The sequence below is a fragment of the Selaginella moellendorffii genome, unplaced genomic scaffold (assembly GCF_000143415.4).
Source record: "Selaginella moellendorffii unplaced genomic scaffold, v1.0 SELMOscaffold_79, whole genome shotgun sequence".
Classification (NCBI taxonomy): domain Eukaryota; kingdom Viridiplantae; phylum Streptophyta; class Lycopodiopsida; order Selaginellales; family Selaginellaceae; genus Selaginella; species Selaginella moellendorffii.
In genome coordinates this window covers 78,405-90,411 of record NW_003314340.1, presented here as the reverse complement: position 1 = coordinate 90,411, position 12,007 = coordinate 78,405, and the positions used below count along the sequence as shown (strand labels likewise).

General features: G+C 50.6%; 3 protein-coding genes across 3 annotated transcripts; 2 read left to right on the top strand and 1 right to left on the bottom strand.

The window, feature by feature from the left end:
- Positions 1-5,930: 5,930 nt before the first annotated feature.
- Positions 5,931-7,174, bottom strand: LOC9656729. The gene is made up of 4 exons (XM_024660986.1): positions 7,151-7,174; positions 6,940-7,061; positions 6,592-6,878; positions 5,931-6,525 (listed from the first exon to the last, which is right to left on the bottom strand). Exons 1-4 carry the CDS (start codon positions 7,172-7,174, stop codon positions 5,954-5,956), a joined length of 1,005 nt encoding a protein of 334 aa, XP_024516754.1. The 3' UTR covers positions 5,931-5,953.
- On the top strand, positions 7,145-8,265 carry LOC9656728 (probable carbohydrate esterase At4g34215). Its single transcript, XM_024660919.1, has 3 exons — positions 7,145-7,413; positions 7,493-7,818; positions 7,875-8,265. The coding sequence occupies exons 1-3, from the start codon at positions 7,173-7,175 to the stop codon at positions 8,079-8,081; spliced, it is 774 nt and encodes a 257-aa protein (XP_024516687.1). The 5' UTR covers positions 7,145-7,172; the 3' UTR covers positions 8,082-8,265.
- Positions 8,266-9,051: 786 nt separating this feature from the next.
- Positions 9,052-10,044, top strand: LOC9656727 (pentatricopeptide repeat-containing protein At4g21065). The gene has a single exon (XM_002987137.2). The coding sequence runs from the start codon at positions 9,052-9,054 to the stop codon at positions 10,042-10,044; it is 993 nt and encodes a 330-aa protein (XP_002987183.2).
- The last annotated feature ends 1,963 nt before the right edge of the window (positions 10,045-12,007 follow it).

The window sequence follows — 12,007 nt, the reverse complement described above, 5'->3', positions numbered from 1 at the left end:
ATCCAACCTTGAAAAGAGAATTCTTTTCTTCGGAAAGCAAACCTAATCCTTTGGGACACTAGATTCAATGTCGCATACCTAAGTAGCCATTCCAAGACGCTTCCCGGTTTTTGAGCAGCTCTGCTCCCAGACATCACCTTCTCCCACCTCCTACACCTCGCAACCTGACAATTATTCTAGTGGATGATTAAAGGCCTTTGATCTGTGGCGGGGCTCCTCCTACGCTTCCTGACATGCTTTCTGGAAGCGCGTTCTGCTTCTTCTCTTGCAACAACTTTTTTCTCAGGATCATCCACTGGAAGTGTGGAGTCGCTATGTGTGCCTGCAATGGGGACCGATCCATCTGAGTCCGAATCCAAGCACAACACATTGCTCACGTTGGCAGGAAGACCATGCGAATTTTTCTAGTGGTGGTGGTGGTGATGGTGGTGGTCGCAATGGCAATGCTGGTGGAGGCACTTGCAAGAATTGATTATGACAATGCTTTCCAGTCATTGTCGTCACCTTTGTCTATTATCACCTGAAGGCACCAAAATTGTCTGGTCCCTAAAGCCCTCTCTGAACTGGGCTCTCTAGCTCTTAAACAACCGTTAGCTTTCCTGACAAGATCCCAAGCAAGCCTTCTTGAAGCGCAACCAGACGATTTGGGCATTTGTGGAATCTGGCAAAATGTTTTATTTTTAAAATATCCACGTATATTCTACAGTTAACGTTTTGTAATCAAGGTTTAATGCTATGTGTTGTAAATTTATTCTCCGGAATTAGTAGAGTTTCAGCAGGAGCGAGAATTGAATGCATCCCACATATATATCCTCGTCATGGCTTACGAATTTACAAGAGCAAGAAAAACATTTCCAGCTTACCATATTGATCTTCTCAGAATCTGTTCTCAAGCTTCGAAATGGCGCCATAGATGGAAGAGAACTTGTCCAGCGAACTTTCCTTGCATCTGAAGTGCTTTACGTCTCGTAAAGCTCCAAGGTGGAAAAATCCAGATGGCCGTGCGACCTTTTCTGGATCAGCACCCTCTTTAAATTCTTTGCAGCTCATTTCGTCTGGGAGCTTGGTTGTAGTCCTGGAAAGAAAGCAGCGCATTCTCTTTGACGTGTCGCACAATTTCCTGACGAGCTAGCAGCTTTCATATCACCAAAAAAACCATGTGAATTTTCATGATCCTAATTGCCCGTTGCCGTATTGAATTCCCGAAATTTTGGGGTCTTTAGGATCGTCTATAAATCTAAACCACCGTGAGTAAGGATCGACTGTGATGGGATCTCCTGCGCGAAACATCCTTTTCGATCGGACTTATCCGTTGGAGGAAGAAAACAATGCAAAAACTTTTTTTTTTCTTTTGGTAGTAATGTGTAAGTACCGATCAGAGCTTTGGTGATCAGTCCGGACAAGGAACTTACCTGTTTGTCCAGATCTGTAAGAACCATAGTATAGAAATTCCACTGTCCGCAAGCCTGGGGTGATCCTTGCTCTAGCAAACATCAGCAATGATGGTGGTGATCAGATTAAGTTTGCTCCATTCGATCCTGAGTGAGTTCATTGTTTACTCCTTTATTTTCTCAATCCCAGCAAGGCGGCATGATCATCGTTGACGACAGCAGCAGCAGCGAGAGAGATCGAAGATCAATCGACGAAACAGGAGCACTTTTCTAGTGGAAAAGTAAAGCAATGTACTAACAAAAGAATGGTGGTGAGACAGCGATCACAGCCAGCCCAGCAATGATTTCGTAAGTATAACAAGTCCAAAGAGATTGATAACTCCTGGGATGGAAAAACCCAGTCACTGTCCAAAACGTGCATTCACAGCGCGAGCATCGCTCACTCCTACAAGAAAGCCAGGCCGAGAGGAAGGAAGAGGATGAATCCAAAGTTTCAAAGTCTTCCATGGCTAGCTCTGTGCTCTTGCAGCAGCAAAAGGGGGGCCATCAATCAGCACGGAATTCAAGCTGACCAAGCCCAGGCTCAGCTGGACGAAAAGAAAGCTCGGCTCGCAAAAAAAAGCAAGACAGAAAAGCGGGGAACAAACAAGGGAAACGAGACGACGCGTGCGATTCTTTTGTTGGTTCCCGGCTCTAAGTTTTTCCTAGTAGCTCCACAGATCCTACAGAGCTACAACAAGCTCGAGCTTGTCCACACGACCTGCTCCATTGGAGTTTGCAAAAAAATCTTCCTCACAGCTTGCAAGGATCGCCGAGCCACGTACCAAAGCCCCGCGAGAGATGAGATTGAGAGCGCCATTAAACAAAGCTTTCCCCCTGTCTTCCAAGTGCTGGACCAAAGTCTACTTTGGCATGGACGGGACCATCTCCATCCCCTCTCTCGGGACTTTCCAAGTGGTCCACTTGATCGCAGACGAAACGAACACCGAGAGAGAGCGAGAAGGGATCAAGCACGACAGGTTTTCTTTCGAGAGAGAAAAAGATGGCGGCCGTGGAAAATTGGTGGGCTTTGGAGGCTTTGCGTGTAGATTGATGAATCGAGCTCGGTGGAGCAGTACCTAGTACACGGTCGATCCAACAACAAAAAGAGCGAAGGAAACTTTGGAGCGAGCGGGCTTAATAGTTCCTGGAAAACTTTGGTCTCCGGATTCTAGAAGCGCAGAAACTTTGGTCTGGAAAAACAAGGTGTCGCACCTAACTAGCTGACACAAACCGTGAGTGAGGCTTTCTAGCTGTCTTCCTCCCAACACAAAGAGAACAGTGGAACTAGAGCACCGTACCATTGCTTGCTCTTTTGGGCCATTGCACGGCAGTGTGTGGTTTGTGTGTGTTTTTGTAGAGGATTGACTCATAGCTAGGCCAGTTAGAGATCAAAGTCCCCATGGTTCCGTGGTGCTGATCCAATCATTTTTTTTTTTTTTGGTGTGTGCTGTGCACATGAAAATACCACCTTTGACAAGAACACCCAACTGACCCGTGGACGATTCTCGCGCTAGCTACGTCTAGAAAAAGACTCGTCCACAGTAGAGAGCCGAGCAAAGTTTCGTCGTCAATCGCCCAACAAGGAGGGGCCAGCCGCGCAAGAAATCCAGGACGGCGCGAAAGAGACCACCTGAGGGGGAGAGAGATTGGAACAGCACAACTTCATCCGGATATCAAAGGTCCAAGGCGAGATTTATATCTGCTATGTGTCGACGATCAAGTGACCGATCGATCGTTCTCTTCTCATTGAGCAGTGGTAGCTTGATTACAAACCTCGTCTTTCTTCTAGCAATGCACACGTTATTCCTCACCTCCGAGAGAAGAGGATCCGATCAATCACTAGAACTCTGTACAAGCCCCGTACAGAAAGAAAAAGAGAAGGAAAAGAAGGAAACACTGAGCTAGAAGAGACTAAGGACAATGGAAAAGATGGACCAACTCTTCGATCGAGCGAGCGAGCGAGCGAGCCAGCATGCGTGCGTGCGAGGGATCAAAACTTTGGAAAGAGAGAACTCACTTCACTTCACTCACACAAAGCGTGGATTGATGGGAGGAGCCAGCGATGGATGGATGGGTGATCCACTTCCCTATCTTTCTCATCAAAACTTCCCTTTCTTTTCTAGCCATTTTTTTTTCCTCCTCTCCTCTTTCCTCTTTCTCTCTCCTTGCAGCAGTGAACAGCGGCCAGTGCGGGGCGCGAGGAGCAGCAGCAGAGCAGCAGCGTGCAGTGCGGTGTGAAGTTGCCGTCCAATCCAATCCAATCCAGAGAGCTCTAAACCAGAAATTTAGATAAGCTCGCTCATACCTCTCGCGAACAAGTGCCAATGGATGCAACCCAATCCATCTCTTTCCCTGTACAGCAGCTATGGCGGAGGAGAAGAGAAGAGCTCCAATGGTGGCGGCGATAGGAGTAAAAAAACAACCCCTCCCCTTCTTCCCAGTCAGACCATTTTGGATTCATTCCCGTCTAAGTGGTGGTGGTGGTGGTGTTGGCGACGATAATGCTGGTGGAGTAGTCTCATCGTAGATCCATGGAGGACGAAACGAAGAACAAGGAAGAGTAAAAGAGAGGGGAGAGAGAGAGAGAGGGAGAAGAGTGCTCGGTCGCTCGCTCGTTCTCTCGATCGCCACCGCCAGCCAGCCAGCCGCTACTCTTGCCTCAACTGCGCACGAACGCTCGCAATTAGAGACTCCACCCTCTGCGTGAGATCGTCCGGGACGTCTCTGGAATCCCCAAACCCCAGATCCTTGATCACCACTCCACTCTTGTCCGACCGCGTCCTCACGACCTTCTTCTTCCTCGTCGCCCCTGTCCCCGCCGAGGAAGATTTCTTGAGCTTCTCCCGGTGCGCGACTAGGAAGCTCGGCAGAGGTGGTGGAAGGATTCCAATGGGTGCCGGCGCTGGCGCTGGAGGTGGCGCCGCTGCTCCACCGGGGGCAGCTACTTCATCGTCTCCTCCTTTCTCCTCCAGCGCTGCCGCTGGAGGGGACTCGCGCGCTGGCTCTGGATCGAAGATCTCCTTCACGGAGGATGGAGGGGGCATTATCCGCGAGAACACCGAGATCTGTGGATCCGGCTTGCCCACCGAGACTGGCGGGAGGAAGACGAGCGTCTGGGTGGTCTCGAGCTTGCGCTTGGTTGGCGGAGGAGGAGCGGCGGTGGCGACGGCGAGGAGATCTCCCGCTCCTCCTCCGGCTAGCGCTCCTCCTCCTCCTCCTCCCTCCGCCAGGCCCCCAGACGAGGTCGCCCAGATGGAGAGGATGACGAAATTGACGAGCACGAAGAGCACGGGAGTGGTGAGCCACGCCACCACCAGGCGCCACGCCTCGGTCGCGAAACCAACCTCGAGAGATCTCAGCAGCGGGGGCGTGAATGTGATGATCCAGGGCAGCAGCGCCGTGAGGAGCGTGAATGTGGCCACGGCCGCGGGCTTGGAGGCCATCCTCCTGACGGCCGCATCGATCTTCTCCATTCCCCCAAAATGTAGATCAATCAGCGCCTCCCAGGAATCGGCGAAAGCACGGCACACTCCAGCGATTGGATCCTCCTCTAGCACAAGCGCCTCGCGACGATCTGGAAGAACCCTAGCGAAGAACACGCGCACGCGAGAGAAAGAGCGAGAGCCTCGGACAAACACACACGAAGTAACAACACCCCTTTTTTAACCCAACGTAAATAAAAACGGAAAGCCCTACCAAGCCACGTCTGCGGCACGTGGAGTCCTAGCTGGCGGGATATTTTGAACGTTATGACATTGCCGCGTGTGCACCCCCCGGGGGCCACGTGCCGCCCGTGCATTGGCCTGCGAGCCAGCAGCCGTTTACAGGCCCGATAGATCTTGTCTGCGCCTTGTTTGTGTAGCTTTTAAAGCGCGCACACTGTCGAGTGTGTAAGACGGCCATGATTTGGCTGGGAATGGATGGATAGGATATCCTAGCCGTTATCTTTTCGAAAGCCAGCTTTTAGGGCAAAATTAGGGCCCTTGCCCCTGTTTCTAGGGCTGACGCGGCGTGGGCGTCGCGGTCGAGGCATGGGATCGCTTTTCCTTGGAGATAACAATGACGTGGCTTTGGGATTTGGGTTTGGCATCTGGTGGTTGCGCTTGGTCTCACGTTCCTGTTGTTATCTCGCCAGAGCCATGCAGGCTTTTAATTTAGGGTTTGTGTGTGATGTCGTCCGCCACCCGGATATTCTATCGCCATTGTTTGTGTTGGTGGTCCGGGGGGACAGCGTTGTGGAGGCGGGGCCTGGGAACGAAGGAAAAGGCTGTCTTTTGAATTGCTAGTTGAATCCCAGGCCACTCCAAATTCCCGGATCCTCAGTGCAAGAAACACTCGATCTTGGTGATCTTCCGTGTGGGATCCATGAGCGAGATAAGCTAAGCGAGTATCACGCTCTTTTGTTCGCGATCTCTTTGTGTGTGAAAGCTTCTTCTTTGTCCACGCTATTGCTCCATCGAGTAGCTTCTTATAATAATTCATCTTTTAAGTCTCATGTGACCTTCAAAGAGCTTTTGATTTTAATCTTTCTTGGTGGCAGCCATGAAGACTGCAACTTTATACATAAAAAACCCAGCCACTCCTCCCATTAGCAACCCGGGGCTAAGTTCCCTGTCCTGGAGTATGACAGAGCCTTTGATCACAGCCGCAAAGAATATCACAGCTACGAGCAAAAGCAGCACGGAAGGTTTCCTGAATGTAGTCTCGCCTTTGCCAATCCGATCCACCACCCCTTCCAGCGAAAGCAAGTAAAGAAACCCAAGAGCTCCACCCAGTGAAAAGGCTAGTGCGACGTCCCTGGAGCTCGACAGTGCTAGAACTCCAGCTCCAAGAGCAACCAGAGTCGCGTGTGACACCAAGAGAGAACGCTTTAAGGACTCATACTGTTTCATCGTGTTGGCATCATCGTTTGGTCGTGGAGAACTTGCTGGATCCGAATCAATCACCTGTGGCTTGAGTTCTACGGCCAAAACATCACCACCATCGCCAAGCAGCTCGCCATCGCCTCTAAAAATGTAATTCACGCCTCTGGAGCTCGCGGCTTCGTTTCCAGGAGCTACGGTCACTACAGCTTCTTCAAGCCTCCAGGCACCTATAGAAGTTTCAGCTCAAAACTTGGATTTGTAGTAAGAAAAAAGCGATTTTTTCTGCGAAGTACCTCTCTCTGGTCCAATCCATATGGCTTCAAGCTTTCCCAAGTCCGGTCCCAGGAACTCCACCACATCAACATCCCCCTTTTGGAACCGTGTCCCCGAATCCACGCATCGCAGCGCGGTTTCTCCACTCTGGCCTATCAAAGCCAGCCAAATCCGTCCTCCAGGCTCGGAAAAACTAGAACTGGGACTCGTGCTAGTGACGAGCTTTACCTTGTAGGCGCTGCTTCTTAGGATCTTCTCCTCTGGCGTGACTTCCACAAAACGAAAGAGCTCGCCCTCGTCGCCGCCGCTGGGGAGTAGCCATTGCGGCTGCTTGAAGCAAGAACCGGTAAATCCAGCGGGAGATTTACCTTTTCCGGATGAAGAAGCCATCGCCAGCCTCGCCGATCTGGGATTCACTCCAGCTGATCGCTTCAGTCGCGGCGGGATCGAAGCGGGGCGCTCCAAGACTGTCGCCATTTTCTCCACAGCCCTAAACAAAGAATTTGAATTAAGTATCAAAGTATTATTCGCTGCAAAGGGTGAAATATTCGATTAGATCATGTGGCCCTCAAAGTATGCATTGGGGGTTCTTTTGAGTTTCATGGTTGGAATGGATTTGCAACCTGGGAGCGATGGCGAGGGAGAGAGCTTGGATGTGGTAATCCTCTCCGGGCAGAGCAACATGGCCGGGAGGGGCGGCGTCCATGCCGTAGGGCAGCGCAGGGAATGGGATGGATTTGTTCCACAGGAGAGCTGGGCACCAAATGGCACAATCAAGAGGCTCAATGTGGATCTGGAATGGGAGGATGCCGCGGAGCCATTGCACAGAGACATTGATACTGGTAAGTTCTTGATGCTAAGCGATATCGTTCTAGATCCTAGAGCTCGCGATTGTCTCTCAAAGCTTTCCCTTCGATCCAGGCAAAGTTTGTGGGATTGGGCCTGGCTTGACGTTTGGAGCCGCATTGATCAACCAGCAGAGAAGTAGATTCCTGGGCCTCGTGCCTTGCGCCAAGGGCGCCACTTCCATCACGGAATGGACGAAAGGGAGCTTTCTATACGAGCGGATGATCAAGAGGGCGAAGGAAGCCATTCGCAAAGGTGGCGTTTTGAGAGCGCTCTTGTGGTACCAAGGCGAGACTGACACGCTCTCGGAGCACCTCGCGAGGAATTACAAGAGAGCTCTCGAGGCTTTCATTGGCAACGTAAGGTCTGATCTAGGCTGGGATCAGTTGCCATTCATCCAGGTGAGTGGCTCTCTTGATTTTGTTGTTTGGGAAAGATCTAAGGCTTGGGAAAACAGGTTGGAATCACTGCTCACAATCATCCTCACCCCCGTCTTCTTCAGCTGGTTCGTCAGGCCCAGCAACAAATCCACATTGCGAATGTGTTTTACGTGGATGCACACGGCTTGGCTCTGCAGGAAGATGGAGTTCATCTCACTACTGCTTCGCAGGTTGAGCTCGGCAAGAAACTTGCCCAAAGTTTCATCTCCAATGTCCCCCCATGATTTCCATCCAGATTATTCCCCGACCATTCTTTCATATGGAAAAAAAAAGTTGGCCAAAGGGTAATCCTCTCTACCTAAAGGATTTTGAGCAAAATGGGTGCCATCTTGAACATCTTGAAGGTGTTCTTAACCTTTCATTCGATAAGATGGCACAGAAGAACTCACTGAACAAAGAATTCTATAAGCCGAGGAACCATGATTGCATCTTCTTTCTCCATCATACAAGATAATCATATGAAAAGGAAAAAATTTCTAAGATTGCAAAATGATATGATTTTGGTGTGGAAAAGAAAAGTCTGTTTTTTAAAAAGTTTTAGGGTTCATGAGCACAACACTCTTCCCGCCACAGCCGAGTGGCGCCACTCTTCTCCCGGCGAGCAATCCCAATGCCGCGGAGGGCGTGAGGAGATGCGTCTCTTTGCTCAAGCAATGCCAGCTCCTGGAAGAGTGCGATCAAATCCACGCCCGGATGGTCTCCAGCGGCATCCACCGCGACCGATTCCTCTGCAACAATCTCGTCGAAGCCTATGGCCGCTGCGGCGATCTCGACTCCGCCACCGCCGTCTTCCTCACCATCCAGGATCGCAACGTCTACTCGTGGACGATCATGATCGTGGCCAGCGTCCAAAACGGCGATGGCGTCCTGGCCCTGCGCCTCCTCCGCGAGATGGACTGCGAGGGCGTCGCCCCGGACGAGATGACCTTTAGCAGCATCCTGGGCGCGCTCTCGGGCAAGAGAGATCTCCGGCAGGGGCGAGAGATCCACGCGCGGCTGCGCAGCGGCGGCCACGAATCCAATCTCGTCGTCGCCACCGCGCTCATCAACATGTACTCGAGCTGCGGCAGCATCGCCGAGGCGCGCGAGGTCTTCTCCAAGACGAACTCCCGCGACGTGGTGTCCATGAGCTCCATGGTGGCGGCGCTGGCGGGATCCGGGCATGGCGGCGAGGCCATCCTCCTCTTCCGTCGCATGGATCTCGAGGGGATCGCGAGCAACGAGATCACTTTCGTGGCGGCGCTGGTGGCGTGCTGCGATTGCCCCGGATCCCTGGCGCTGGGAAAGCAAATCCACGAAAGGATCATCGCCGGTGGGCTGGGATCCAACGTTTTCCTGGCGAATTCGCTGGTCACGATGTATGGGAGGAGCAGCGAGGTGGCGGAGGCGGAAGCGGTGTTTAGATCCATCCTCCGCCGCTCGCTCACGTCCTGGAACTCGATGCTCGCGGCATATGCCCAGAACGGGCATTCCAGCGTGGCACTGGACGTCCACGTCAGGATGGACCACGAGGGCGTGGCGTCGGACGAGTTCACGTTTGTGACGCTGCTGGACGCGTGCGCCATGGCGGGGACGCTCCAGCTGGGCCGGCAGATCCACGACCGTACAGACGCGATGGGCCTCATGACCAACGGGTTCGTGGCCACGGCGCTGCTGGACATGTACGGCAAGCGGGGCAGCCTGGGCGAGGCGCGGGCGGTGTTCGACCGCCACTGTACGGGAAGCGTCGTGGCGTGGACGGCCATGATCGCGTCGTACGCCCAGCACGGGCGGTCCGCGGAGGCGCTGGAGCTGTACGGCGGCATGGCGCTCGAGGGCCTCGCCCCAAACAGCGTCACCTTTGTAAACATCCTCTCGGCCTGTAGCTACTATGGAATGGTGGATCAGGGATGGGAGTTCTTCGCTTCTATGAGAGGAGATCACGGGATTTGCCCCGAGGCTGTGCATTTTGGGTGCATGGTTGATGTTTTGTCCAGGGCGGGTCAGCTGGATCGAGCTGAGGAGCTGCTCGAGAGTTTGCCACCTTTCCTGACCGCGCAGCTGAGCCTGTTGGGCGCTTGCCAGCTGCATGGGGATTTGCAAAGAGGGTGGCGGGTGTCGCACAGAGTGCATGGGGAATGTAGGGAGAAGTACGTGATGCTCACAAACTTGTCGTCAACTTCATCATATACAAACCATCTTGTTTGATCCATGAAAAATGTCAATGGTTGTGAGGCTACAGGATTAGACAAGCTGAACGCGGACAAGATCAGTGTATTTTCCCGTATCTTCTCCAAGCAAGAGCTGCTGCTAGACAGTTTATACCACTTTATTGGCTTCAGGACCAAGGGGTACAACTATGAACTTAAAACTCCCTACACTCTCTAGTTGCAGCTCCTCCATTTGAGCTGATGGTAAGATGGTGGGAGTTCATCCCCACTGAAGTTCATCCCCAAACATCTGGATTTTGATTCTAAATCTCATTCATTGCTCTCCACCACTTCCCTGAGGACTGCAGGACTAGCAACTAAGAAACCATCCTGCCAAGCATGAATAATTCTCAGGATGGCGGTGAGCTAAGCTTGATTTCTCCAATTATACAATCCGCCTGTATTTTGCTTCAAACACCCTAAAAGCACAAGCTTGGGGATATTCTCTCCAAGATTTAAAACTGGTCGTAGGCCATGGAACCTCTATAGTTAGCCCTTAACTCTTTGCCTGGACACAAAATCTATCAAAAAGTCCAACTTCCATGACACCATTGAGACTAGTCCACCTTGATTACTCCAACTGTACACTCCCTGCAACAAAGCTTTAGCAAGTGGGATTTTAATTGCTCCCCTAACCCACCATTCACCTCCACTAGAAATTGCACTGTTTGCAAAGTACTCAGTTGAGCTATTGACCATACAATATGAAAACAAATTTATAGTGACTTAAAAATATATTTGTGACCATAATTGTGCAGCAGAGTTACTAGCAAAGGTGAAGATCTTTTGTCATTCAAGTATTTGTATGTTGAGAAAATTCATACCTCAGAGGCGTGAAGCCATACAAGTTGCAAGACTCATTCAAGATGTAATCTATACAAAGCACTGCATTACAACCTTCTAATATTTCAAAGGTAAGGAAACAAACCTTCATTCCTCTTGTCAGTGTGGAGCATTGTCAAACATCCCATTTAGGATCAACGTCTAAAGTAAGGCTTGTTTCACCTGTAAAGTCGTTAGTAGTCCGAACCTTGATACAAGGTTTCTTACAAAGTCACAGTTGTAGATGCCACATTGGCTGAATCAAACTGCATGTCAAACTCGAAAAGAAAACTTCTCCAACTGTCTACATGCTCTCCTAGCTTGAAAACCTTTCCATTTTAAATGCAGAGCCCTTCCTAGACACCGTCTTCACGATAGAATCAAACACAGAAACCTTATAGGACGAGAATCTAAATTCAGGCTAGAAAAAGGCTTCTACCTTTGCATCATATTGCAGAACTATCTTGTCTCCAACCGGACGGTGGAGTGGGAATGGTGAGAATTTCGTAGACCTGTGAACAGAACTATACCACCACTTTGCCCACATTCTAATCCACCAGGCATTCCAGGAGAATGAGAAGGCGAAGGAGCTCCTACCTGTAAGTTAAATTAAAGTAGGAATCAAATTTAATTGATAAATGGAGTTAATGTAGTTAATTGACACAGAATTGGGTGATGCAATCATAGGCACAACAAGCTTGTATCGTCTTGCATCATTGCCACTCACTATATTTTCTGCTAGTTTTCAGGGCAGTGCCTTCACTTTCCTGGAGAAAGGATCACACACAAATACTGTCTATATATTCGAACTCCCAAACAAGAAGGCAAGGTTACTCTCAAGAGGCCACTTTGTACCTCAAGATCCATCAAGAAGTTCAATGGTATCTCCATCCATGATAATTCCCCGTTTTTGCTCTGTCGTAGAACATCAAGCTTGAGATTAGTTGGGAACTTACATGTAGAACTCGCCCGGAGTTGCAAATAGCACGAGCTTCTTTCGCGTGCACCCTACTACCAGCACTGCACGCACACCTTTTTAAAATGATTTTTGAGAAATTCCGTTTTGATACATGTTTAAAACAAGAATTCTTTAATTCTTGGTGGGAATCTTCATGTTCTAGCAGGCTTTCTTCTCCACA

Bases quoted from the DNA above. Each gene is read 5' to 3' on its own strand.
- LOC9656728 (XM_024660919.1), top strand. From the start codon at position 7,173: ATGGTTGGAATGGATTTGCAACCTGGGAGCGATGGCGAGGGAGAGAGC. The intron at 7,414-7,492 runs GTAAGTTCTTGA...CCTTCGATCCAG, and splicing joins GCACAGAGACATTGATACTG to GCAAAGTTTGTGGGATTGGG. The intron at 7,819-7,874 runs GTGAGTGGCTCT...TTGGGAAAACAG, and splicing joins ATCAGTTGCCATTCATCCAG to GTTGGAATCACTGCTCACAA.
- LOC9656729 (XM_024660986.1), bottom strand. From the start codon at position 7,174: ATGAAACTCAAAAGAACCCCCAAT. The intron at 6,879-6,939 runs GTAAATCTCCCG...GCTACTCCCCAG, and splicing joins GGCTTCTTCATCCGGAAAAG to CGGCGGCGACGAGGGCGAGC. The intron at 6,526-6,591 runs GTACTTCGCAGA...AAACTTCTATAG, and splicing joins ATGGATTGGACCAGAGAGAG to GTGCCTGGAGGCTTGAAGAA.
- LOC9656727 (XM_002987137.2), top strand. From the start codon at position 9,052: ATGGATCTCGAGGGGATCGCGAGCAACGAGATCACTTTCGTGGCGGCG.